This window comes from Carassius gibelio, chromosome B14, assembly GCF_023724105.1.
Source record: "Carassius gibelio isolate Cgi1373 ecotype wild population from Czech Republic chromosome B14, carGib1.2-hapl.c, whole genome shotgun sequence".
Taxonomy (NCBI): domain Eukaryota; kingdom Metazoa; phylum Chordata; class Actinopteri; order Cypriniformes; family Cyprinidae; genus Carassius; species Carassius gibelio.
In genome coordinates this window covers 11,730,080-11,757,624 of record NC_068409.1, presented here as the reverse complement: position 1 = coordinate 11,757,624, position 27,545 = coordinate 11,730,080, and the positions used below count along the sequence as shown (strand labels likewise).

The following is a 27,545-nucleotide window of genomic DNA, read 5'->3' as shown; positions in this document are numbered from 1 at the left end:
TAATAATAATAATAATAATAATAATAATAATAATAATACAATGTCTTCCTTTTTATTGGGATAGATGTCAAGTTGCATTAAATCATCAGAATAAAGCATTCGGCTCATTATATTACTATTACATTAAAAAAAAAAAAGATTACAGAGGACAAACGATTTGGAAAATGCATTGATGGATGAAGCAGCAAGCGTAATGAATAGTTATTATATGGCGTCATCTGGCGGATACATCTGGTACTGAAAGCATGAAAAAAGCAAACAAAGGGCAGTTTCCTTTATCACCAAGGTTGAATGCTATTGGACAACTCGTTCAAAAGCCCGCCCACTATGCATTCTCATTCGTCCATTCAAATGTCAATCAACACGCCGGAACTACGATTAACAGGACCCTCTGTGGCGCAAAAATGGAGGATAACATTAAAGATCTCAGCCGACCTCAGATGTATTTATTTGGTGAGCTGAAAAAAAATATCACGTTGCATAATCATATATATTCAATAATCAGTATTATGCATTCATATGACATGCGTCTAAGGTGGTATTGCATTTCAATAAAAGAGTTGTTGCTAATGCAGCTAGCCTCGTGCATCGAGTTTGCCTTTGTTTATAGTCTAATCTTGATGTGAGCTCAAATTTTATTTTCTTTTTTTCTTTTAAAATAAAATGAGTTTATTATAATCTCGTGTCTACAGCCTTTATAAAGGATGTCGTGTATTATGTGAATGTTGTTTGAAATGCATCCAAGTATACAACATTAATAAATAAAACATAACTTCTGACTTCTTCCTACAGGTTGCTCATTGAAAGCTGATAAGAAAGAGCACAGAGTTGAGGTGGATGAGGATGAGGCTGAACATCAGCTGTCACTCAAGGCGGTGAGGAAGAAGAAATGATGAAATATCATTAAAAGAGTCACTAGCACAGATATTCAGTTCTGCATGGAATAGTTTAATCAGTCTTACCTCAAAGATAAATGCAGAAGTTGTGAGGTGCAGTCGTAAAATGTATTAAGATTGTATTCTTACCTAATCTATTTTATTTTGTTTGTCCTGTATATTTTCCCTTTCCTTTAGCTATTTAAAAATATTTGTATATTTATAATATTATTTCTTGTTCTCTATAGTTCTATTCTGTTTTTTTTAAATATTATTTTAAACCCCAAAGAATCCTTTACTCCTGAAAAAATGCATGATTATATGATTTTTTTTTATGTTTGTTGAAATCAGCACGTGCAGCATGTTATCAATGTTTTTTTATAACTCCTGTAAATCGCTACACTTTAAAAAAAAAACTATTCAGCTAAAACCCTAAATCCACTAACCTATTATCTTTTACTTCATAGAATTAATAGTAGCAGACGATTCTACTCTATTAGGCATAAAATTCTAAACTGGTTCAATCACATTCTATTCTATTACATTGCGTTCAGTTCTGTATTAGGAATATTGTTGTCAATGTTCATCATAACTGTGCTAATGAACGATGCTGTAGATTAATCATTTTAATTGCCCATAAACTCAGGTGTGTTTGGGAGCTGAGGCGGAGGATAAGTTCCACACCGTGGAGATGGAGGGATTGACTTACGACGGTAAAACGTCCAAAATCACTCTTGCTGTACTGAAGCCGTCCGTTCTGCCTTCTGTAAGTGTTGTAGTCTTCATTGTTTACAGTTTTATGTGTCATGAACAGAAACTATGTATCTATATTTCTACATAATTATAAATATATTATAAGTTATATTACTAGTAGGCTTTGGTTATTAATAGTGTAGTGACTGGTTTTGTTCCCTTGATTCGATTTAGTTCAGTTCTCTTTATTTACAGCTGTATATTATGCATTTTTTATATATACAATGTGCCGTTTTATACCTTTATTTATAATAATAAGGACAGTAGGTTAAAAGAAAGCGAAGTGGGTGCGAGAGAGGTGGGGACGGGATCAGTCAGGCCTGCGAGCCGGGACTCGAACTCGGGACGCCCAAAGCACAACAGCACTACATGTCCTTATTATAACCTTGTTATGCATTGTAGACATTATATTGAATTTAACATAATTTAAAATAAGGCTGTAAAGGTCTTCACAATAGCACACACTGTACAAAGTTCTTAGATCGTGTAATCTTCAGAACTCACAACTTTCAAAGCTGTTTTATGGAGTTTTCTCTATTGAATGTTTTCAGAAAGAGGTTTAGTCCAGGGGTTCTTAACCTTTTTGATGTCGGGGCCCAAATTTTACAGTACAAAGTGGCCCAGGGCCCAGTCAAATATTAGCACTGTATTGGTTTATTGATCTCAGCCTTGGTTTGATTTGTATTCAATAACTAAATGAAATCCACTTGCAGTTTAACAGTTTATTGTTCATGTGTTTATAAACCTGCACATACAACAAGATGTCAAACACACAGCAATGCAAGGAACAAATCAATCTGCATCAAGAACAAAATTAAAAGGCTCAAGTCAGGCATATTAACACAAAAAAATCAGTAAGATTTGACTGATTTAACTTACAAAAAAATAGCATTTATATAAAATAAATAAAAACAATAAAATGTTTTGCTAAAATAAATTCAAAATAATATTTTTCAAATTAAATGAGTTGTAAATGAAAATTTAAATAAAGTGCAAATGAAAAAATATAGGCGCACTGACGGACCGCTCCTGTAATGCACTGACAGACCTCAGCCGCATGCAGTGTGAACTCTGGAATCCATTAACATGGGTGCATAAAAAAATATGCAACCTATACGCACATAGACTAGAGTAACCGCGATCAGCTCCAGTAACCGCGTCAGAGCCGTAACGCACCGCAGACGTGTGCAGTGGAAATCAGGGGTGAAACAGGCGTAACTTTTCCTTCAGGCTACGGTTGACTCATAGACAGTAAAAGAAATGGACATAGCGACCCCATTGGAACTCAATTGAGACAAGTGAAGCCCATTTTTAGCTATTTTTAGCACTTCCGTTTCTGATGCGCAGACTCAAACTAAGCTTGATGATGTCAGCAGCCTGTCTGACAGATGTAAATAGTTAAAATATTTGTAGCTGTGCGTGCAAACTGCCATCGTTAATCTTGCACAGATGGAGAGCTTGAGTGGGGAGTTCTTTGGCGTAAGCAGGAGTAAGTATTCTGATTAATTATTTTGTATAGCATTTTAAAATGTAACGCCAGTACACCATATTAAGCTAATTGCCTGCGAGCTTCTCCTCCTGTCTGTACGGTAATTTCTCTACTGTGCGACAGAGAGTCGAGTGGTTATGACGCAATCGTAAGCCTATTTTTACAAAAACTGTTTCTACGGGGCCATAATGTAACAGAAGGTAATGGAGCCCTTTATACATTGTCGTGTATCTTTAGAAATAATTAATGGACAAACAGAGTCTTTAAACGCCTCAGATGTAAAGTTATTCGCTGTCAAAGTGACGCCAAAATGAATGGGAGTCAACGGGATGCTAACGCAAGTGAAGTTCTGCTACAAGATGGTGGCACGCAGCCAACTTCAACTTCCGGTCGACTTCCTTCTCGCCTGGGTTGACTGAGTGTCTTCTTCTGCTTATTAGTGTTTGTTAAACAACTGAGGCATTACTGCCACTAGTGGTGGGAATGTGTATTGTAATTGTCTCATGGATAACAGTGGTCATTCTGGTGTCTTCAATTGATAACTTGTTTGGTCCTGTGGCCCTCGCGGCCCACAGGTGAAAAACGTTAAGTTTTTTGAGGCTCTCCAGGTGGCGCTCATGGCCCAAGCGTGGGCCGCGGCCCTATGGTTAAGAATAGGTGGTAAGAATAGGTTTAACCCTAAACCTAACCCTAAATTGACATTAATCTGTATTCAAGTCAGCACACTATTTTCTTTGTTTTCCTTCCACTAGTCTGAACAACAACAACAAAAACGTTATGAGAAGCCAAACAGACCAAAATGCAAACCTGGATGGAAGACAAACAATGTTTTTGCCTGTAGGTTTCCCAAATTTAGAGACTTTCACTTCAAATTACTTTTTGCGATATAATACGCTTTCAAGTAGTGTGGAAGAAATGCATATTTAATTTGATACTACAGGTGTACTCTAATTCGTTTTGTGAAAAGAGATTACTAGCAGCCAGTTGTTATTATGCCCTCAATAACATCTTGAATATTGATTTATACTGTGGAGGGATGCTTGTTAAGGGTGTTTTATGGTATTGGAAGAATGTGTCTAATAAAAATTCCAGCTGTGCCGAGGCTGGTCAAGTTGTGATTGACAGATTGTTTTTGGAAGGGGCTGGGCCATCGTTGCATCACCAGGACAGCAGGCACAAACTCTCCATGACATCAGCACATATACGCCTCTGTTTTATATCAGCTGTGGAAAATGTGAGCATTTCCAAAGAGCTCTGGGAGGAATCTATGTTTTATGGCCGAGAGCGATGAGAACGCAGGGTTCGTAACTCTTTTTGTGTTCTGATACAGTGGGTGGAGTTTTTAATCGTGGCATATTCATTTGACACTTGAGGTCACCTTTTTTTATGGACATTTATATGCTGTTTTGTCCAATTCTGTAAGCCCATTTTATGTGCTATTTCAACCCTGTCTATAAGATCTTGGATTTTATTCAGTTTATTCAATTCCAAAATTAGAAAACGCTCCGGGATATCTGACTCGAGCAATAATTGTACCTTAATTACAAGGTTTGGTCTCGATCGCTCAGGAGACAATCAGCTCATCAGTCAGCATTTGTGTTGAAACAGATCATCTGAGATGATTTTGGATGTGGGGGATTGTTCGCCATTCAACGTAATTACAACAGTTACATAGCTGTCATTTAAAGCATTAAGCAGACCATCAGGCCCTCAGCTGTTTACATCTGGTTGCCATCGATACAAGTGCCGTTGCTTGGCGCAGTGGAATGTTCATTCAGAATTTTTGGCTGTGGCTTGTATTTCGCGAGTTGCGCAATTGTGCTGATGTTTAGCTGAAGGCCTGTCTCAGATGTACTGGCATGAAATGATCAGGACGGATCCCAGTCGTCAATTCTTCCTGAGAAACCAATCTTGTTTAGTTCTCATACCAGGACATCCAAATCTGTTTTTGCGCTGTCACTGACACAGAGAGCAGACATTTATCGTGTTTCATATTATCACAAAATTCTGTTATGAAAGTCTATAGTTTAGATATAAACATTGATGTCTGTGGTAGCGATCAAACCCCGTTTTGAAAGTAACTGGTGCTTCAAATAACATTTGTGTCGAATGCAGTGACTGTTAAAAAATGACACTGAAAAATTAACTCGAGATTCGTTCAGAAACGCTGATTGATCCAGTAATGAATCATGTGAAGTTTTTAATGAGGCTTTGAACCATCGATTCAGACCACTTTTTCGTAGTTTTACTATTAAAAATTTGTGTATTAAATATATTATTTTAAATACATCTATATGAAAAATATTAATTATGCATTCAAATTAATTCAGATCTTTTAAATAGACTTTAGCCATAACATGTTGTCACATTATTTTGTGTAGTTCAGAATTATGGGAGATTTGTGATCTCTGTTTAAGGCAAAAAAAATAAAAATAATAATAATTGTGATACTCAATTTATCTAGAATCGTGCAGGTCTACCAAAGCTGCATTTATTGATCCAAAATACAATAATGGTAATATTAGTACAATTTGGAATAGCTGTTTTCAATTTTTATATATTTTAAAATGTAATTAATTCCTTTGATGCAAAGTAGAGTTTTCAGCATCATTACTCCAGTCTTCTGTCACATGATCCTTCAGAAATCATTCTTATTTGCTGATTTGCCGCTCAAAAAAACTTTTTTATTATTATTATCAGTGTTGAAAAACAGCTGTGCTGCTTTATTTTTTTTTAAAGGGTAACATACACAGTTTCACCTAATCTCATGTTAATCTTCAGTACCTATAGAGTAGTACTGCATCCTTCATAAATCCAAAAAGTCTTTAGTTTTATCTTATTTATTAAAGAAAAATACAGCTTTCCGATTCTCTCAGAGCTCCTGTAGGCGTGCCGTGGGCAGAGCTATAATAGTGATGTTTTCCATTAACATATATTCTTATGTGCTAATTTCCAACAAAAGACAGAAATCTGATGCAGTTGTACTTACATGAATGTTTTTTTAATAGCAAACAATGTTTAATAGCTCGCTCTCCTCCGGTCGATGTGTGTGCGGGCACGCTTTTCAGAGAGAAATGCTCATATAAGGAGTTCCACCATTGTCTACGTCATTAAATCCACGATCGAAAAAAAAACTGCCGAAACTTGAAACCCGGAAGTAAAATTTTCAGCACAAAAATTCTCTGCCATTCTTCCAAATAATATTTTTTACACTTTTGGCCATGTTTAACATGAGAATCCATCTCTTTGACACCGTGAACAACTCTGAGTACACGAAACACCAGTGTACCCCCTTCCCCCTTTAACCTGGAAACATCCCTATAGGAGTTTTTAGAAAGAACATTTATGCGAATCCGCATTAATTAATTTTTTTTGGAAATAGCATGTGTTTGAAATAGAAATTTTTATACATTTTTGTCTTGTCACTTTTGATCAATTTAATTCATCCTTGCTGAATAAAAGAATAAATTTCTTTCAAAAAAGAAAAAAAATGTGGCAAGGTCAAGATTTTCATATAATAAGCTATGTTTTGTGTTCTAAACAGTTTCTTTTTTTTGTTCTGTTCTAAAAGTAGACCATGAATGAGATGTTTTATTTTTGTTGTGTTTGATCATTCTCACTTGGTTTGGACGTGTGTGTCTGTGTGTTTCCTCTAGCTCAGTCTGGGAGGTTTCGAGGTCACCCCTCCTGTGTCCTTTCGCCTGCAGTCCGGAGGGGGGCCGGTCTACATCAGCGGTCAACATTTCGTCAGTGAGTACCTTTTTGTCTTTTCTCATTTGTTAGGGCCGAACACGACCAGTTTAGGAAAACCATTTCCCAGATGTGTCTTTTGTCTCTCTTGTTTACTCTCCTCTTCTCTCTGATGAAATGATCCTCTCAACCTGTTGCGACATTCATGGGAGTAATCCGGCCGTCCGGAAGGGCCCTTCACTCTCCATACGGACTCCAAATGAATTAACCAGCACCATGTGACACCACTTTCTCTGATATAATCGCTTTCATATGTTTGCGCATGCTGTTCAGACACTTTCAACACGTCAGCTCTATTCTCCAGATATTAAATGAGTGCAGCATTTAGGCTTCCACTTATATATGTCAGATTGGTTTAGTCACAAAACATGGACATTGTTTTGGTTTTACTTCAAATCAAGTTATTGATCTCTGGAGATCTCTGTGGTTTGCTCAGGTGTGAAGGAATCAGATGATGAGGATGAGGAAGAGGAGGAGAATAATACATCACCAGTCAAGAGACCCTCCAACATGACCCTTGCAAAAGTGCCTCAGGTAATCTCTCACCTCAAACCACTCACCAGATTTTTGTTTTTTTTTGGTGCATTAAACATAAAACTCGATATAATCAGAGATGTATACTTAATGCATTAATGCAAACATGATAGTATTGTCATGTTTTCCAGTACAATATCTATATATACTTAAATCAAGATACAGTTTCTTGAAAAGAAAAATTTTCAGATATTAAGTCTTGTTTTTTAAAGTATGTATCAAAGTCAGTTCATGCTTAATACAAGAAAGAAATGTATCAGTTTGGGATAAGAAAATAATCTGTTTTTCCCTTTAAAGGAAGTTTATTTCTACACCATTTTCTATTTTAAGCACACTAAACTGTTGATGAATCTTTCTGAAAACAAGACCTTATATCTCAAATCATTTTGCTTCTCAAGTAAATGTATCTTGATTTAAGTATGTTTTGATATTTGTGCTGATAGAAAAAAAAGAGATAATAAGGAAGATGATCATTTTTTGTAGAGTATTTATCGCAGACAATGTGTTTCTTTTGTAAACAAGAAAGGAAAAGGGTTTAATTAGGTGTCCAGAAACATTGAAAGAGAAACTGTGAGGTTGCCCTGTTGACTTTTGTGGAATCTCAATAAAGAGACACATTGTTCAATACACACTTAATCCTCTAGATAAGTGTCAGAGACAAGCAACAGCTTGCCATCGATGTGATACACAGAGTCTGTTTGAAATCTTTTGTCAGAGTGTTGAAATGATCCCAGAATTCATCTTGAAGCAGAAAGCCATGAGAAGCTGTCACAGTGTTTTTACTTGGGTTAAGGGGTGTTGTTGTGATTTACTTATGATAAAATCACTGCAATACATCTTTTTAGTGGCTTAATGCTTTTATAGAATAGCAGCAATGATGAGATAAGAGACAAATTAATGCATTCGTAAGTATAGCATGATTATACTTGTCTCTTGCTTCTCACTTCCATTCAGATTTATTAAAAAATGTTTCCAATGACTGTGTTCTGTCATTTCAGAAAAAGTTGAAAATGGACTCCGATGAAGACGAGGATGAGGATAGTGATGAAGACGATGACGATGATGATGATGATGATGATGAGTGAGAGAACAGCATGAACTTGTGCTCTGTTGAAAGGAGATCATTTATATATATATAATATATTTTTTTGTTTGACATGCATTTTTCTCTTTCTTTTTTTAGTGACGATGACAAAGAGGTAAAGGCTGTTGGAAAGAGCCCCGTCAAAACCCCTCAAAAAGTAAGTATGGGTGTTTCTTTCCATGAAGACAAGTAGAAAAGAGGAAATGCTGTTCATAAGTTTGGGGTTTGTGAGATTTTTGATGTTTTGGAAAGGAGTTTCATGTGCTCACCAAAGCAGCATTTATTTAAATACAAAGCAAAGCAGTAATATTGTGAAATTATTATTATTATTATTATTATTATTATATTGTATACTGTTTTCAGTTTTAATATATTTTCAAATGTAATTTATTCCTGATGCAAAACTGAATTTTCAGCTTCGTTACTTCAGTTTTCAGTGACACACGATCCTTCAGAAATCTCAAGATGCATTTCATATTATCACAGCTACATAAAAAAAAAAAAATATATATATATATATATATATATATATATATATATATATATATATATACACACTTTTTTTTTAAATGTATTTTTATGAACATTCTAAAAACCTTTATGGTCACTTTGGATCAATATACTGCATCCCTGCTAAAAGTATTAATTTGCTCAGGAGAATCATGCTGACCATAATCTTTTGAACAGTTTTATGTTACATTGCTGCACTGTTGTCCTGAATAAAGCCAAGTGACCAGCAGGTGCCAGTCTCTGCTTGAGTCAGAGGATTTTGCATCACATATTCATCATCACTTGTTATTATCCCATCAACATTAAGAGCACATTACATTCTGTCTGTCTCTTCGTATAACACATATTCTTCCTTCCTCATGTGACCTCAGTGACTTCACATCTTTGTCATGTCTTGTTTGTGTCCTCTCTTCATCCTTCTGTATTCATAGACACTTTCTCTCTGTCTGGCTCGTAATGATCACATGAACACTGGTTAGATGACTTCACCTCTCTACCCATCACTCGCTTGTTTGGGCTCAACAAATGATTGTGAATAAGAAATTAATACTTTTATTCAGCAAGGATGTATTAAATTAATCAAAAGTGACAGTAAAGAAATTTTCTAATGTTACAAAAACATTTTTTTTACTTTCTTTTCATCAGAGAATCTTGAAAAATGTGTCTCGGTTTCCACAAAAAATATTAAGCAGTACAGCTGTTTTTAACATTGATATTAAGAAATGTTTTTTGAGCATTAAATCAGCATATTAGAATGATTTCTGACTGATCATGTGACACTGGAGACTGGAGTAATGATGCTGAAAACTCAGCTTTGCATCACAGGAATAAATTACATTTTAAAATATATTTAAATAGAAAGTAGTTATTTTAAATTGCAGCAACATTACTATCTTTGCTGTATTTTTGATTAAATAAATGGAGCTTTGGTGAGCATTTGAGATTCTTCCAAAAAAACGTACAGACTCCAAAATTTTAATGGGCAGCCTATTCATCAGCACACATGGATGTGTATTTTCAAGAATAATTAGCTGCTTCAGGTGTGTTTGATTAGGGTTGGAGCTAAACTTTGCAGGACAGTGGGTCCCGAGGAGCACGGTCGAAGACCTTTGATCTAAAATGTATGTAAATTAATGTAGTTAAACTCAAAAACGCAACTATTTATGCACCATTAAAACTCAGTGGAAATCAACTGAAATTGACAACCACAATAAAACCTAATAACCCTGCTGTGTGTACATGTATTAAAATGTTTGAGAGCGCGTGACAGTGTGTGTTTGTGTGTGTGTGTTTAGAGATCAAAGCGGGTACATACCTGCTCTGTGAGGACTGATTCCTGCCCTCAGGAGGGACGACAGACGAGCACTTCTGTCACACGCTCCACATGCTCTCTCATCCCCCCATCCTGAATGCTTTCTTCTCTTCTCACAGCTTTTCAGTCTCTCACTCTCTCTTTTTTTAGCCATCCCGAGATCTGTCTTTGAACCAACAGGCCTTTTACTCGTTGAGACATTCACTGTTCATTTAGCTGGAAACACTTTCTATGAAGTCTGTTTATTAATATATGCTACAGTGTTCAAATGACACATTAGATCTTATAATGTCATATAACTTTGTTCCTGAGAAAAAAAGCAACCATGTAATTATAAGATGGTGATTTACATGATCAGTGTTGTTTATAAAGCCTAATATCGTGTGTGTGTATATAGATTCGTAGAAAGTGCACAGTATTTCTTAGTCCCCATTCATATTTCTTTATTTCAGCCTTTTTTACTTGTCTTTCTTCCGCTGTCTGTTTTTCTCTCTGGGATATAGAGTTGTAGAGCAGTGACGGTGTCCTGTGGTCCCATTAGGTCGTGACTAGACAGGCTACGCTTTCTACAAATGCCTGCTCTCTTTCATCACGGCTCTCTGACAGCTGTCTGAAATAAACATCTGAGAAGTGTATTGTGTTACATCACCGAAGAGCAAAGCGGTCACAATCACTCAATTCACAAACATTATCCGCTGCTATGATTCTAACACTGAGCACGACGGGTGACTGGAGCGGCTCTGTCTTTGACACGCGTTCAATATTTTAACCTGGGATTGCAACGTTTCTCTCTTTTTTTTCTCTCTGTCCATTTTTCCAGTCCCCAGAGAAGAAGAAGAGTGCAGATAAGCAGAACGGCTCTCCAGACAAGAAAGCTGGGACATCAGAGAAGCCCCAAACACAGGTAAGTTATGATTTATAAAATAAAGTTAACAACAGTTCAGAATAGATGGTATGACATGTTACGAGTAATTTGACTTCATGGTAATGATGTAATATTACAATACAGCCATTTTTGGCTGGTAAAATGGTTTTAATATTAAATATCCATGCCTATAATTAAGTGAAATTTAAAAACGTTTTTATCTTTGTTGGTATTTGATGGATGCAAACCAAAAGATAAGATTAGGTGTGGCAGTAATGTAAAACAGCTTCACATTATGTAACACTTTAGTAAAGAAAACAGACAAGTTCTGATGTACATCGAAATGTTTTTCTATGGTCATGCAGCAAAATGTGAATTAGGCCAGCAGTACTCCTAAAGATAAATGTGTGTAACGGCATTCAAACCTCCAGCTGTGATTAGCGGAAAACCGTCCAGTCTTGGGTGGACACGATGATCCCGAACTAATGTGTCAACTAATGTGGCGCACTCTGCTAAGGCACTGGTTCCGAACCTCTGAGGTCATGGGTTTGAATCCAGGGTGGTTAATGTTGGGAAGTCGTGGCCTAGTAGTTAGAGAGTTTGACTCCTAACCCTAGGGTTGTGGGTTCGAGTCTCGGGCCGGCAATACCACGACTGAGGTGCCCTTGAGCAAGGCACTGAACCCCCAACTGCTCCCCGGGCGCCGCAGTATAAATGGCTGCCCACTGCTCCGGGTGTTTGTTCACAGTGTGTGTGTGTGTGTTCACTGCTGTGTGTTTGCACTTTGGATGGGTTAAATGCAGATCACCAATTCTGAGAATGGGTCACCATACTTGGCAGTATGTCACTTCTATTACTTTTTATCACTTTATGTACATCTGATCATTCTGATCAGGTCTGCTTCAGGATAAGTTTATTGGGGTCACGGCAAGATGTAGTTTTACTGGGTTTCAGATTTTGGTATTCAGTCCACTTCCCATTTCCAAGCCGTGCCAACCAAAAGCCAAAGTCTACCAGTGGATGCCAGAGGTAATTCTTACCAAACGTCCAGGTGCAGTTTAGGACGCCGACGACATGGCAGCCTCACAGAGAAAACCACAGGATAATGAGACGGCCTGTCTTTGTTTACGATCAGTCAACACCGCCAAAAGCAAAATGTGAATTAGACCAGCAGTACCCCTAAAGATAAATGTGTGTAACGGCATTCAAAACTCCAGCTGTGATTAGCTGAAAACCGCCCAGTCTTGGGAGGACACGACGATCCCGAAGCCATTATTTCTGTATCTTTTTTTTTCTCTTTAGAGTCAATGCACTTAATACACTTTTAATAATCAAGCATTTTAGAGGAAAACATCTTGACATTCAAAGGTCTTTTAGGTCATGGAAAAGGGCCATTGCATTTTCCCATGCAAGGAAACAGTGAAGCGCTCTTAACTAGCTGCTGGTGGCAACAATCCCAAAACGCCCAATTTGAAGGGTCATTTGTGGTCTGCTTTAAAACAACAAACTACTCACAAAGCCACGGCCTTCTGGCAGGGTGACCGATGTTGGGAATCTGAAATGCATTCACCAGACTTTCTTCTAATCACATATTGTGCACATGCTGTTGTGTGGGGTTGAATTTGCTTTGATGTCGATTTTTTTTATTTCGCTGTAATTGCGGTGCTGAATCAGAAAGATACAGGAGTAGGAACGCTACGCACAGTAGTGTTCTTCAAAGACATCCAGAAAAATAGCAGTCATCCACACAAGAACGCAAGAACAGTGTGAACCTGAGAGAGAAGTTGAGTGCACAAATTAGGTTATCGAAGTAAAAATTCATTTTACTTATTTTTTTGTGTGTTTTATTTTTTTTCTACACTCCATATGCCATAATGCCAAAGCAAAAGCCAAATTTATGATGGCTTAAAAGAAAAAAAACTGAAATATTACTATTACACCCTTAACTGTGACAAATGAAATTTTGCTTTGGTGGATCCCATTTTTCTGGAGCCTCTTTGAGATGTTTCTACACATTGATTGGAGTAAATCTGTAGCAAATTCAATTGATTGGACCCAATTCTAACAGCTGAAAATGCATATCGGAGCAAAAATCAAGCCATTAGGTCAAAAGAAATGTCTGCAGAGCTCAGACAGGATTGTGTTGACACAAATTTGGGTAAGGCTGTTGCTTAAATGGTAGAAGTTAGGAACAAGCAGGAGTCTTCTTAGAGCTGGTAGTTCATCCTAACTGAGCCTTCTGGGAGAAAGAAAACAGAAGAAAATCCCCAAATCTAGGAGTGCAAAGCTTGCCCCATCAGAACCAAAAAGACTGTAATTATCAAAACAGCATTATCATCATTAACTAACTACAATTATAAAATACATTTTTGTTCCTTGAAAAAAAGTTAACTTAAGTAAAAGTACTAAAAAGTAAACTTACTTTTACTAGTTTCCAAGGCATACATTTTCAGTATTAAAATACCTAAAACGAATAAAGAAAAATGTAAATTGGTTTTAAATTATTTTAAATTGTATTTTATTTATGCATATAGAGTATATAGACATTTAAAAAGTAGCTAACAAAGATGAAAATTTCAACTTTAAATTTAAAATACAAAAATGTAATTTATGTAACCAGATGTAAAATGTAACCAGATATACTAAAATAATAGTAAGGACCATGTTAAAAGTCTGAATACTTTTGCAGTGTAATATTTTAGTGGGATTTTTTTTTTTTCAAGTGATTTTTCTGCAGTTTCTGATTTGATTACATTATTTTGCAGTGTTTCATGAGGGAAGTCCATGACCTTATAAAAGGACACCACTTTGTAAAATACTTTTTCACATTAAATAAAATGTTTTTGTGTTGTAATTCATCACAGAGCTCTAAAAACAGAAAATGAATGGAGTCAAAAATCAAACCAATGACCGTTACAAAGGGGGCGGTCACTGTTGCGCTCTATTGAGTGCTTTAGGAATTACCAGATTTAAATATGCCCAAAAATGTCCTACAGGCATTATACACATCCCAAAGCGATTTCACAAACCAGTTGACCAATTACCTAAGTGGGCAAGTTTTTTTTGCAGGTGACAAACAAAGGTGAGACTGAACTTTCACCACTTTAAATTAAAATTTGTCTGACCTCTGACCCCTGGAACACACCCCTGCAGGACAGGTTTAAACCTTTACAGGGTGACCTTTGGTCTTGGCATTCAAACCCGAACCACCTTTAACACGAAAGCACCCACACAATGTGTGAAAAATCCCCTAACAATGTCAAAATGAGTTTCCCATCGCTCATGCTGGCAGTTCACTTGACCTAACAATGTAAGACTCAGTAAGCATGTTATTAGCATCTTAGATGCCTGACGTGAGGAGCACTAATTACCTACTGTTATAGAAACACCCGGGGGGCTGTGTGTGTGCACCCACATTTGGCTAATTCCATAATGGCCATGTTGCGGTGCAAGACTTGGTTGTTAAAACACCTGACAAGATTAGACAGTCAAGTAGACATCCTCCCATCTTTCACAAACTCTGGCACTTTTTACACTTCTGCATCCGGTTGGGGCACTCCTACACATCCTTCTCTGCACCCTTGTTTCCGGTGGCCACTCCTCTTCCATTAGAAATCATTAGGGATTGGTGTTAGTTATCCCTGCAGGCCATGAGGCGAGCGGAAACCGAGTGCTCTGTCATTAGAATATGGCAGACGTTGCATTGCTTAACAGTTTGCATTCTCCCAACGGAGAACTGTATATCTGTATGAATGCATAAAGAAAAATCACTTGCATTTCACACTGACATGCACTAGCAGTTGTGGAATGCTCTGTAAGACTGTACTTGCGTGTAGAAACAAGTTTAGTACAATAGTATGGAACTGTAAGATGCCTTCGTCTGTGAATGGCATGTGCACTGTCATAAACTGTACAAGAAAAATCATGCCTGAAGTCCAAATATTTTCATGTAAGTCAGCCACAGCTGAAACGCAAACAGACTGCTCACTGAGCATCTTATGATAAAGGCATCCTCTTGATTGGCTAATATCTGGCAGTTTTATGCACATTTGGACTATTCGCTTTGTGTAATTTCAGATTCACCTGCCGGTTTTGTTAAAAAACTGAATTGTGGTCTATATGTTGATTTAAGTTTGTAACATTGTAAATTAGTCTATATGTTAAAGTTCAAAAATTTGAAGTTAGTTGTTAAAAAAAAAAAAAAAGCAAGGATGCATTAAATTGATTAAAACTGACTGTAAACATTTATAATGTTACAAAAGATTTCCGTTTCACACAAATTATTCTTGAGATTTTTTCATCAATCCAAAAATCCTTAAAAAAGGTTTCCAAATCATGGGTTCCATTTTTAACATTGATAAAAATAAAATAAAAAATATATTAAATATATATTTCTTGAGCAGCAAATCAGCATATTAGGATGATTTCTGAATGATCATGTGACACTGAAGACTGGAGCAATGATGCTAAAAAATTCAGCTTTGCATCAGATATAAATTACATTGTAAAATATATAAAAATAGAAAGCAGTTATTTAAAATTGTAATCATATTTTACAATATTAAACATTTTACTGCATCAAATAAATGCAGCCTTGGATAGAAAAAGACACTACTTTGAAAAAGATGTGAAATTATTTTTTTTTTTTAAATGACTCCAGACTTTTGACCACCGGTTGTGTATTTACATTTATGCATTTGACATGTGCTTTAATCAACATTGCATTGAAGTTATGCATTTTATCAGTTAATTCATTCCCTATGCCATAAAATATAATCATTATATTTCAATCAGAATGAGAAACTGTGGTTGTTAACTGAGGGCAGAAATCTGCCAGAGCATGCAAGTATTTGAGAGTAGATGTCGAGAAGAGCCTGAGAAGACAGCTGTCTGGACACTTGTAAAATCAATTCCTTATAGGCAGCTGAGGCAGTTACCTGTCCTAACATACATAAAAACTGCATTAGTGTAATAGAGCTGCAAACAATGCACAAGATCATTCGTAATGTCCCCGGTTGTTAAAGGTCAGTAAAGTTTTGAAGTTACAGGCTCGATTATGGCTCAGTGGAGTCCCGTTTTTGTTTGTGTGTATTGAGGACAGCTGATTACATCAAATGCTAGCGTGCTAATGATTAAGTGCCGTCCCCTGGCATCTGTAATCAGTGTCTGGCGTAGATTAAAAAGCTCGCTGCACTCTCTGTCTGTCAGCTGTCTTGACTCTACAGCTGTCCTTTCCCAACACACAAAAACGCCCTGCTATATAATGACTGCACCACACCGGGCCTCTCTGGCCTTCTGCCAGTGTGTGTGTGTGTGTGTTTATGTGTGTGTTGTGAGTGCATTTGTCCTTTAATCTGATACCTTTTGATCTATCGCATGCTCGTCAATCACTGCAGAGGAAAAGGGGATTATTTATTTTGTTCTTACAAAGAAAGACTAGAAGCCATTGTGCGTTACTTTATGTTCCTCTTGTGTTATGTTCAGTTTCTCCTTTCATCTAGCAGGACCAAATGTTCTGGAGGATTCTTGAGGGATGTTTACCTGTTCGCCTTGAAGGTGAACTGGTGCACAAAGATGCACCTAAAGATGCTTTGGTTTTGTGGTGTTTTTTTTTTATTTATTTTTTTACTTTTTTGCAAAAACCAAACTCCAAAATTTATATTTTAGGTTTATTTCAGATTATGTGGAAGATGAATGAAGATGATATCTATTTTTAAAATTGTGTTCCACTTCCCGAGACAATGAAACGTATTAAAATTATATATAAATTATAACATATACAAGTGGATATTTAGTGTCTTCTTTTATTAACTTTTTAAAAAGAATAGATAATAGATATGTAATAAACACACCTCCTCTCAAGATTGTCTCAGTAGGGTTCACTTTAAAGGGCACTGAGGTCATTTGAAGCCTTCATATATCCACATTTGCCAGACGTCTTCATGCTTTACATCTCCATTTCATCCTTCTAGTTCCATTTTGTTTTTACTTACTGTGTAAAACAAGGCTCTGTCCATCAGTGTAACCCTACAATCAGTGTGGATTCCTGGCTGGGCTGCATGCACGGACAGGCCAGTGTGTGTCTGTGTCTGAGAGGGAGAGAGAGAGAGAGCTTATTTCAGTCTGCAGAGGGGTAGTATCTCTCTGCTGAAAGCTGGACACACACCTGTGCCCAATAAGCAGACACAGACACAGACCCACTCTTTTAGAGGGTGGACACCAGATTCTTTAGTGAAGCTGTAATAATACAGACATTTGCCCTCACAATCTCGCAGACCTTCTGTGCTATGACAGAGTATCAGAGAGCACGTAAACATTTTACTTTCAAAGCACCAACACAGACACCGTTTACACCTGGTAAACTTTCCTGGCTTTGAAAGAAAATTACCATCCGATGTAGTCACGAAATCAGAGATCCGCCCTCCTAAACACGATCACAAGCGGTCACAGGAGACGCTTCTAGCATCTGCTACAGCACCTGTGTGTACTTGAGGTGAACTGACTTCAAACACGAACTGTGTCCAAAACCTTTAAAAGCGTTCACAGGGACACTCATAACCAGCCTACATTTAGATTTATACATTTAAATTGCGATACATGCCAAATTTCTATCCATTTGGAATGCATTCACATGAACAATCGAATAACCTTAATATGTTTAAATATTAGCCAATCTGTCATAAATGAAAGGGATAAGAAACAGGCAAAATTCATGACATTGTTTATATTATTAATTTTCATATATTTGATTTTATTTTAATATGCATGTTTAAGCTTAGAATCAGCATACATCTGTTAAAGGGCTAGTTCACCCCAAAATGAAAGTTTTGTCATTTATCACTCACCCTTGTGTTGTTCCAAATCTGTAAGACCTGCGACCTCCGTTCTGAACGACATGAGGGTGAGTAATTAATGACAGAATTTTCATTTTGGGGTGAACTAACCCTTTAATCGTGAAAGCAATTACATTTAGATTTAGAATCCTTGAATATGGCTAAAATATATTGGAAAAATATGGAAAAAGCGAGATTTAGTTAAAATGTATGAGATTAAAAAGAAAAACAATATATATATGTACATGTATAAACCAGGTTATTGTGTATTTAAAAAAAAAAACATGATTCTCAACAGTTTAATTAATGTATGATTACATATAAGCACCACAATGTTTGTTAAAACTGTAATCCAAGTGGATGAAAATTTTATATGCAACTCGTACAAATGTTCGTAAACATTTCTGAGTGCATTGTAAGGTAGAAGAATGCATCCAATATTTTTGGATTTTTTGGGTGATGGAAGGATAAAAATGGCATTGGCCACATTTCCTTTCTTTGTTTTATTATGATTCAATTTTCACTGAGAAATAAGCACTGTAGCCAGTTAATATTCACTTTTCTCTAAAGCTCACTTGGATTTGTAAAATGCAAACATGACTGTGAAAAGTGAAAGTATGACTAAAAACCTGCAGGGTGTGGATATTAATATAGTTTAAAAGTGTTTTTGTGGCCACAGTGTGTAATCATTTTGATGGTGCTGATACATCAAGTTATTGATCTCTACAGAACATGAGTGTGTTGGGAAATGATAGTCTTGTCACTGAAAACCAAGTCATTTATTCTTCCACTTGGCAGAGCGTCCCCCCCGCCACATCCAAGAGCTTCGGGCTTGTCTTCTCCTGCATGGAAGCAATAAAAGGATCATTTGTACCCCTTCCAAATTTGTCAAAGGGTGTTGTCATTAGTGCAGAGGTCTGTGGGCCAGACTAGGTCGCTGGTTATTAAGGCTAAATGGGTCAAGGAGCCTGATGGTGTATGTTAAGAATAAGAATAAACATTTTTGATTGTAATTGGCCTTTTGTTGTCAATATCTAGCATGATGTGTGAAATCTGATGCTATTAGATGAAAACAGAACTTGGGCTGAATGTAGACAGCTGTAGAGGTGCTTTTTACTGAATTGGATCAGCAATGTTATTGAACTAAACTGAATCAACATTGAACAGCAGAATTAGGGTTTGTGTCATATTTGATGAAGTTTCCTCTTAACTTATGTGAACTTCTGTTAAACATCTTGCATTAGATAAAGCACTATATAAATAAAGGTCAATGTGAACTTTTCTAGATTCCAATAATTAGCATTTTTCTTATTTCAGACACCACAGAAAGCAAAAGACAAGTCTGCAGCAGGGCCTTCTGGGAAGTCTCCCAGCACTCCCAGCCTCAGCGAGGTCAAAAGCAAACTTTCATCAGCAGCTAAAGAGGTACATATTCCCTTTCACATTGATATTTGTCTCTCTGCTACATGTGAATGCATTTCTTTTCTGTAATCGCACACATGCTTTAGACCTGACATACATACATACAAACAAACACACATGCTGTGTGTTAACAGCAATAAGTACGCCGATTTAGCAGATGATGAGGAGGTCAAATGTTAATGAGGTGTCTGAGTTAAAGGCCGGAGGGGGACATATGACATCATCATATGCAGGATTATCCAGTCTTTCAGAGTCCACCTGCTCACTTCCTCAATCAGTTCCCAAATGCACCCCTGACCACTAACCCTCTTCATCCTCTGATCCATAAGAGCCTCCTGATCTTTGTGAGGAGTCTCTCATTACATTGCCATGTTTTTGAAACCAGCACTGATCCTTTAAATGTTAAATGACTGCATGCAAACACACCATGCAGTGAGATGCTTTTTCCATGATGTGATTTACTGCATGTGTGATCTGCTGTCATTCACTGTTCAGTTTTTTCAAAACTAACTACACAAGGTAAAAACTATGAGTCTATAATAAATATATGCACAACTCTCTTGTTTCATCAGCACCACCTAAATTATTGTTCAAAATTTGGGGGTTGGTAAAATACATTTTTCATGCTTTTGAAAGAAACCTTGTGTTTAAAGAAGTCCTATGCTCACCAAGGCTGAATTCATTTGATTAAAATACAGTAAAAAAAGTAAGGTTGTGAAATTATTCAAATGTAGAAAAAATATATATATATATATTTGGAAAGTTGTGCTGCTGGTTTTTATCTGGGATCTTTGATACTCTTCTTTGATAAATAAAAGGTTAAAAATAACTTTGTTTATTCAAAGTAGATTTTTTTTTTTATTAATATTTTTATTCAGCGAGTATGTGTGATAAAAGTTATAGTAAATTGATAGTTTTCTAATTAAATGTTGTTTATTCTAATAGTTATTTTGATGATCGTTATTTTGAATAAATGCTGTTCTTTTTAACTTTTTATTTATCAATAAATCAAAAAATTAGCACAGATTACAAAAACATATTAAGCAGCACAAACAGTTTCAACACTGATAATAAATCTGCATATTAAAATGATTTCTGAAGGATCACATGACACTGAAGACTGGAGTAATGATGCTGAATATACAGCTTTGATTCACAGAAATAAATGATCTTTTAAAGTATATTAAAAGAGGAAAAAAAGATTAGAAATTGCAATAAATGTTTCACTAAATCTTGCCGTTTTAGTTTTTCTGTATTTTTGATCAAATAAACAGACTTGATGAGCATAAGAGAATCCATTGAAAAACATTAAATCCAATCTGATCCCAACATTTTGTCAGTGTAGATATCTTGGTAAGATTATAAATGTCCTACTGTTACTTTAGGTCAATTTAATGTTTCCTTGCTGAATGGAAGTATTAATTTGTTTAAAAAAACAACGACTCTAAAATAAATTCTTAATGCTTTTGAATTGTAGTGCACATACTTAGGGACTATTGACTATTGTCTGTGACAATCAACAGCAGGCTGAAAAAACATTCCTTATAGACATCTCTATGCTAGCTACACACTTCTTAAAAACAGCAGAAACAGAAGAGCGAGATGAATAGTATGTTGTGCTGTAATATCTAGTTTAAAACTGGAAGGATAAAGCGGATGGATTGTGTAGAGCAGATATGATGATTTGTGTCCGTGTGATTTCATTCGGTCTGCTGTAGATAAGGGGAACTGGAATTACTGTAAAGGCCACAAAAAAATGTGAGTTCACTGAAGTGCGTCCAACACCCAACGACTCACCCTGTTCATCACGGCAGCAGCGCTCTGGCTTCCAGTCAGGATGATCTCAACACTTAGCAGAGAGACACAAGTGATGAAAAAGGGCCATTTCATTTCTACTAAAATATGTTTCCCTGAAACAGGGGAAGCCGCTTCCAAAGACGGAACAGAAGTTTGAGAACTACGCTAGAAGCTCTTTCAAGATCTCTGATAAACAAGTGAGTATCACCGCTTTCATAAAGCACTGTCATCCTCAGGCTGGAGTATTTCTAGTGTCCGCACGTTGTGTGAAAAGCATGTATGGCCCTGACAAAATTTCACTTCTAAGAGGTCTTTTATGTAAGAAATGTCCACTTAAAAGATTAAGACCCTTCAGATCGGAAGATGAGACATTCCTCAGCCGGTGAAGAGAGACAAAAGCATAAGGCTTGAAATGTACTCTGTTATGCGAAGGGAAACTTTACTATGTCCAGGTCAACATAGTTATATGCGGTCTTGCATTGCTGGAAAGTAACAACTTCAAGGCAGTGTTGTTTTAGTATCATTGAGATACTGATATAGCTTTATTTTATATATTTTAGTTTTTTTTTTCTCAGTGTTATTTATTTGAGTACTTCAGGATAAACAAAATGAAAATAGGAAATGTTAACTTGGTAATTAGCTAAAAACTAATAAAAGTTTTATTAGTTTAGTTGTCTCCTTATCATTTTTATATATTTAAATGTTCAATATATGTTATTATTTTTTATTAATATTTGTCAAAGAGTTTAGTTTATTATTGTTTTTTAATTTCATTTTATTTTTCTTTGTTATTTAAAGTAAGGAATTCTTAGTTTTTGTTTTTATGATTTAGATTTAGTGGCCACTTATGCAAACTAAAAATGGAAAACCATGTTTTTTTTTGTTTTTTTGTTTTTTTTTATCATTTTGACCACTTATTACGACAACAACAGTGTTTTGTAGGCCTGAAAATGCTAACTGCTAATGGCTTTCAAAGTGCAGGTTTTTAAAAAACGATACTGTTATTGTCTCATGTAAATTACAACTGCGAATTTGTGAAAATGGTGACATAATGTTCATGCATATTATGTGTTTCTGCACAAGCATACCTATACATCGCCAACTACTGGCCTGGCATGTATAATACATCATTTTTAGTCAGTTTGGTGGAGCCGCGTGAACGGGCCTTGTATGTGAAACATTTCAAAACAGCAAACACAATTTGTTACTTATAATCAATAATAATGAATATAGAGTTCCTTATAATAACCCTACAATAAGAAGGTGATAGGGTTACTTTGAAATATTTGTGCCAATATTGGTGTTATTATTCAGGTCACTTGTTTAAAAAGTGAAATAATCACATCTACATTCAACTGGAGTATATTTTAGGCGTTAGCATCTTCTGTCTTCGTGGGTCTGTTGGGGGTGGCATACTGAGATCTTCCTGCCGCTCTCATGCCTGACATCTTTAGCTGTGATTTAATTCCCTCCTTCACTCATTCCTCTCTCTCGGTCTCTTTTTTAGTCTAGAGGTTTTTTTTTTTTTTTGCATTCGTTTGTGTCAGGCTGGGTGTTGACCTGAAATATTGCAGTAGTCTAAAGCAGCCCTCACAAATGGCCACGTTTGGCTCAAAAGAGAAAAATCTCTCTTAGCTAAAGCGCACTATCATGTCTGCTGAATCTCCTCCTTTGTCAGGATGAATTACACACGAGAGAGTCCAAATGTCTGTGTGTGTGTTAGTGGTACCAACGGGGTGGATCTTACAAAAACACATCCAGGTCTCATTGTACCCTAATATTTTTTATTTGTTATCTTATTTTTATGCATTTAAGCATAATTTTAATTCAAATTCATTTATTTGGCAGACACTTTTATCCAAAGCGGTTTATATATTTCTCAGTTTCCTGGGAATCAAACACATGACTTCGGTGTCTGTTTTTTGAGCTGCAGGAACACACATTAAAACACATGACCCTTTTTTCATTAGCCCTAAAAATCAGTTTGTATGTTATACAAGTACTATATCCTGCCATTATTTGTTTTATGGCATTAAAGCAGTGAAAACTTGTTTTCTTTAGCATTTACGTTCTCTTGATTTATGGTCCCTGTATTTGCTGTTTCAAAACCTAGTGTGCTGCATATCTAGACAGCATTTAAAAAAGTACTGTAGATAGTTGTCAAATATCAGTATCATAGCGGATACACGTCTGTTGGAAATCACACTTCACACACATTTCATTTCAAGATGCATAACAGTTTCTATATTTACTGTAATTAGGAAACAAATGTAATTAGAAACTAGTTTGAAAATGTAATCAAGAATGCATCTGTAAAATAGACTGATTTATGCTTTACATAGCAACTTCTTGAATCTGTAATTAATCTATTATACGCTAGTATTTTCCAAAAAACCAAGAAGCTCAAATAACAGTAATATTTAGAAAATTATGCAGGTTTTTGGGTGACGTTTCACAAGTCCGCAAGAACGGACAAGAAATATTGAGAGACAGAGAAACGGTCTGTGTGAAAATATAAAATTATAAAATACAAGGTTATATTTTCGTGTTTCCGAACTCTGATATAAAGACCAAAACCATGGACTGTATAACACTCATGAAGAGCAAAGCAGAACGAGTGAAGGAGAAGCTTTATCCCCTTGTATCACACAAAAGTGACGATTCTAAGTCAACCAATCAATGTTCTGCAGTGAGTTTAGCTCCACCCTTTTGGTACCCTTTGCTGTGCTAGGTACCCCAATGGAAGGGTACAGTACGGTTCGCTATTTTGGTACCATTCACAACTTCTGACAGTGGAAACAGACATAATTGCGTACTGTACTATACTGAACTGTACTGCTCGGTGGAAATGAGCCATTATTAGACAGGACTGTTCTCAGCACTGTCAAAATAGAAGTCCCTCTTCCGACACTTATTATTGTCCTATAAACAGAAAACCTTATCGCCCAATGTTTCCCCTTATTTGGAATGATCAGCATTTGCTTTTCTGCTTGGCTGATGTGTGTCAGGAGCACAGAAACTATTGAGATTCGGACTCGTTATCTATATGTTGTGAGTTTGAGTCTCGGGCCGGCAGGAATTGTAAGTGGGGGGAGTGAATTTACAGCGTTCTCTCCACTCTCAATACCACGACTGAGGTGCCCTTGAGCAAGGCACCGAACCCCTAACTGCTCCCCGGGCGTCGCAGAATAAATGGCTGCCCACTATACTTACATTTCATTTAATACCTAAAACTTATATTTGTATCCTATTTTTGTTTCTTATTTTTTAAACTCATCATATTGAGTCAAGTCTCCTGTGCACTTCACTCGAGGAGCACTATTTATATGTGTCCCTGCCTATGAAGATGGTTCCAGATCACTTCTGAGGTCCCATTTCAGTTGGGATGCTGCCTTCGAAAGTATGCTGCAAGGCAGCTCACAAGGACTTGGAAGAGAGTTTGGATGTTTTTGTGTTTTGGTCGGTAATGAGTTATGAGCTATTTGATGCATTGCGCCCTGTGAGTCTGTTCTAGATACAAGGCTGGAGCGTGTCAGACTTTGCAGCGCAGGTGTCCTCTCAGATGTACAACGGGTGGAGCATGTGTGTATGTGTGTGACTGAGTTTTCAAGCAAAACGGCTTTTGGAGCACAGCAGGCAAAGAGGTGTGAGACATGTCTTTGTCAGAGAGAGGCACTAGTCATACCCTCTGGTATGTACAACGACTGCACCCCCTTCCTCTGGACTCGGCGCTGTAGTTATACCCCAGACGCACCGCTAATGTGGAGCTTTTCATCCAAACTGACTCACACGGCTCTAATTATTAAGCATCCAAATGAGTCGCTACATCAGAGAAACTCCGTTCCAGCTTCACCAACTCATCCTTCTCCCCCTTCTCTCTCTCTCTCTCTCTCTCTCTCTCTCTCTCCCCCCTCATTTGTTTTCTTGCAGGTGATCAAAGACCTTTGGAACTTTTTACAATCACTAAAAAAGTAATGGCTGCTCTGCGCTCCCCTTCCCTTCCCGTCCCGTCCCGGTGCAGCAGAAGTCTGGGCTGAGCCAGTAACGGCACTTCAGCTGTGCGATCTGGCCTCTTCCCGTCTTAAAGCAATCCGCCTGCTCTTCTTTCACTTTAAAGATGGATAGAGCAGAACGAACCCCAGCAATGGCACAGATATCATGCTTCATGTTTTATGTTTTTTTTTTAATTATGGATTTTTTTGTCAAGTCCACAGTGGTTTCTTAGAAGAACAGTTAAGGCAGTTATAATTTTAAAAGCAAACTAAGGGTGAATCTCTCTAAATCTTAGCAAGAACTTGTGCAGGTCATATTTCATCTCAAAATTCAAAAGGAATTATATTTTGCATTAAATAAATTAAGCCTGTTTTGGACTAAACAAATGTTTTTAATTTGACTTAAACCCATTTCCCCCAGTTATCATAATGCACAAAAAAAAAAAAAAAAAAAAAATGGGCGAAAAATTTGAAGTATTTCCACATCATGGATTGACTTGTGTTAAAGATTATAATTTATGGTGATTAAAACATGGTAATCATGGTAATTAAAAAAAATATACAGTATGAAATAAGTTTAATTGTATTAATAATCATTAATAATAATGTGGGGAAAAAGTGATATTAATGCAATAATGTTAATGGTCATTAAAATAGGCTTTGTTTTTTTTAATTCAAAATATAATTTCCTTTATTTTCTTTTGGTAAAATTTTATCCTGGGTGTTTTTGTGAGCATCACTCTTAAGAAAGAAAACCAATGGTGCTGGTTAATTATATATATATATATATATATATATATATATATATATATATATATATATATATATATATATATATATATATATATATATATATATATATATATTTTTTTTTTTTTTTTTTTTTTGTTTTTTTTTGTTTTGAGGCCATTAAAAAAAGAAAGAGAAAAACAACACTTTTTCACTACCAGCCCAAGACCAATTTGCTTCTTGTGTATATTTGAAACCATAATCACTGTAAAGCGCCCCCTTAATTTCTTCATATGAAGATGGCAGCTGAAGTGTAATAATGTTAAAGATTCAGTCAGATTCTGAGTGTTCCGTCTGATTGAAGATTCCGTCTAGTTCCCAGTATTCTGTGCAGCCCTCAGGATTCTGCCTTGCAGCAATTCCAAAAGACCTTCAACGTTTAAACTTTACAATTATCTTAAGTGCTATAGACTCTCCCATAAAAATCCTCTTGAGAAGCACGGCTAGAATATTATACCTTGTTAAAAAAGACGAATGTTAGTTCATGGTTTAGGTCATAAAATATGAAAAAAGTTTGTAGTTTAGTTGATTTGACAATTTAAAACCATGTTTTCGCAATTTTATGTTTTTGTCATATCGGTTGTTTTAATTTTATTTTCACTAAGCTATTTTAATTTGTTAGTGCTAATAGATAAACCCTTAAATGTATGTAGGTGTTTTTTGAAAGCAGAAGAATCAGTCCTTGAGCTGTTTTAATTAGTTTTGTTCTGTGACATTGGTGATTTTTCTTTCCCTCCACGAAGTACAGTATATGCTGCAAAGAAGCAGTGCATTTCAACTAAACTGTATTGTTCTATTATGATCAACAAAATGGTTTATAATGCATTTGCACAGTGCTGCTTGTTTTTTTTTTATGTCAATTTTATTAGGAGCAATTTGATTTTGTTGCATCATTCTGCTCGCTTGCAATGTTAGATTGGTTTCCTCTCGGATGGAAATGGAAGTAATCCAGCTTTAGTTAACCTCTGAAATAAATGTGAATTATAACCTTGTGAAGTTGCCTAAGCTCCACCTTTGGATGAAGGTAACCAAGTGCACTGATATGGTGTTGTTGTGACTGCTAACATCGAAGGCTGGAGGCGAGAAGTTTAGACTAACACAAGAAGTATATCGTGCACCTTTCTAATCTGAAATTGTTCGTGTAATGCTTCATGCATATGTAGGTTGCATCACACAGTTGCGCCATTCAGTATCTTTTTATTTTTGTGTCCAGCTATAATAATTTCTTTTACAAATAACGGGGGTGAATTGATTGATTTAATGCTTTAATTGATTGTTACACCTACATAACCTCTGAATGTTGAATCAAAAGCAGCTCTGATGAAGTAAATGTTTAATGATGCTCTAAATTAATGTAACGCTCGCCAGCAAAGCAAAGACCATACAGAGCCCAACTTTACAGTTTTGTTTGACCTCAGCAATCATTTCTCCTGCTCCTAAAAGTCTCCGACCTGTTCGTCCACCTGAGGTGTTCACCTGATTGGCTTGTTTTCTGTTCAATCACTGTCTGAAACAGAAAGAATAAAAGTGTCAGCTGAAA

The 27,545-nt window shown here is 36.3% G+C and overlaps 1 protein-coding gene across 2 annotated transcripts; it reads left to right on the top strand.

The window, feature by feature from the left end:
• The first annotated feature begins 325 nt into the window (after nucleotides 1-325).
• On the top strand, nucleotides 326-27,545 carry npm1b (nucleophosmin 1b). Of its 2 annotated transcripts, none has more exons than XM_052574810.1 (11): nucleotides 326-453; nucleotides 793-875; nucleotides 1,522-1,641; nucleotides 6,774-6,867; nucleotides 7,304-7,401; nucleotides 8,400-8,482; nucleotides 8,588-8,642; nucleotides 11,128-11,211; nucleotides 19,323-19,430; nucleotides 21,347-21,421; nucleotides 25,155-27,545. In XM_052574810.1, exons 1-11 carry the CDS (start codon nucleotides 405-407, stop codon nucleotides 25,197-25,199), a joined length of 894 nt encoding a protein of 297 aa, XP_052430770.1. In that variant the 5' UTR covers nucleotides 326-404; the 3' UTR covers nucleotides 25,200-27,545. The 2 variants fall into 2 exon arrangements, with proteins under 2 accessions (XP_052430770.1, XP_052430769.1); XM_052574809.1 differs by having other exon boundaries at nucleotides 8,585-8,642.

Coding starts and splice junctions, on each gene's coding strand:
- npm1b (XM_052574809.1), top strand. CDS start 405: ATGGAGGATAACATTAAAGATCTCAGCCGACCTCAGATGTATTTATTT. Junction 6,868..7,303: donor CAGCGGTCAACATTTCGTCA/GTGAGTACCTTT, acceptor TGGTTTGCTCAG/GTGTGAAGGAATCAGATGAT. Junction 8,483..8,584: donor GATGATGATGATGATGATGA/GTGAGAGAACAG, acceptor TTCTTTTTTTAG/TGACGATGACAAAGAGGTAA.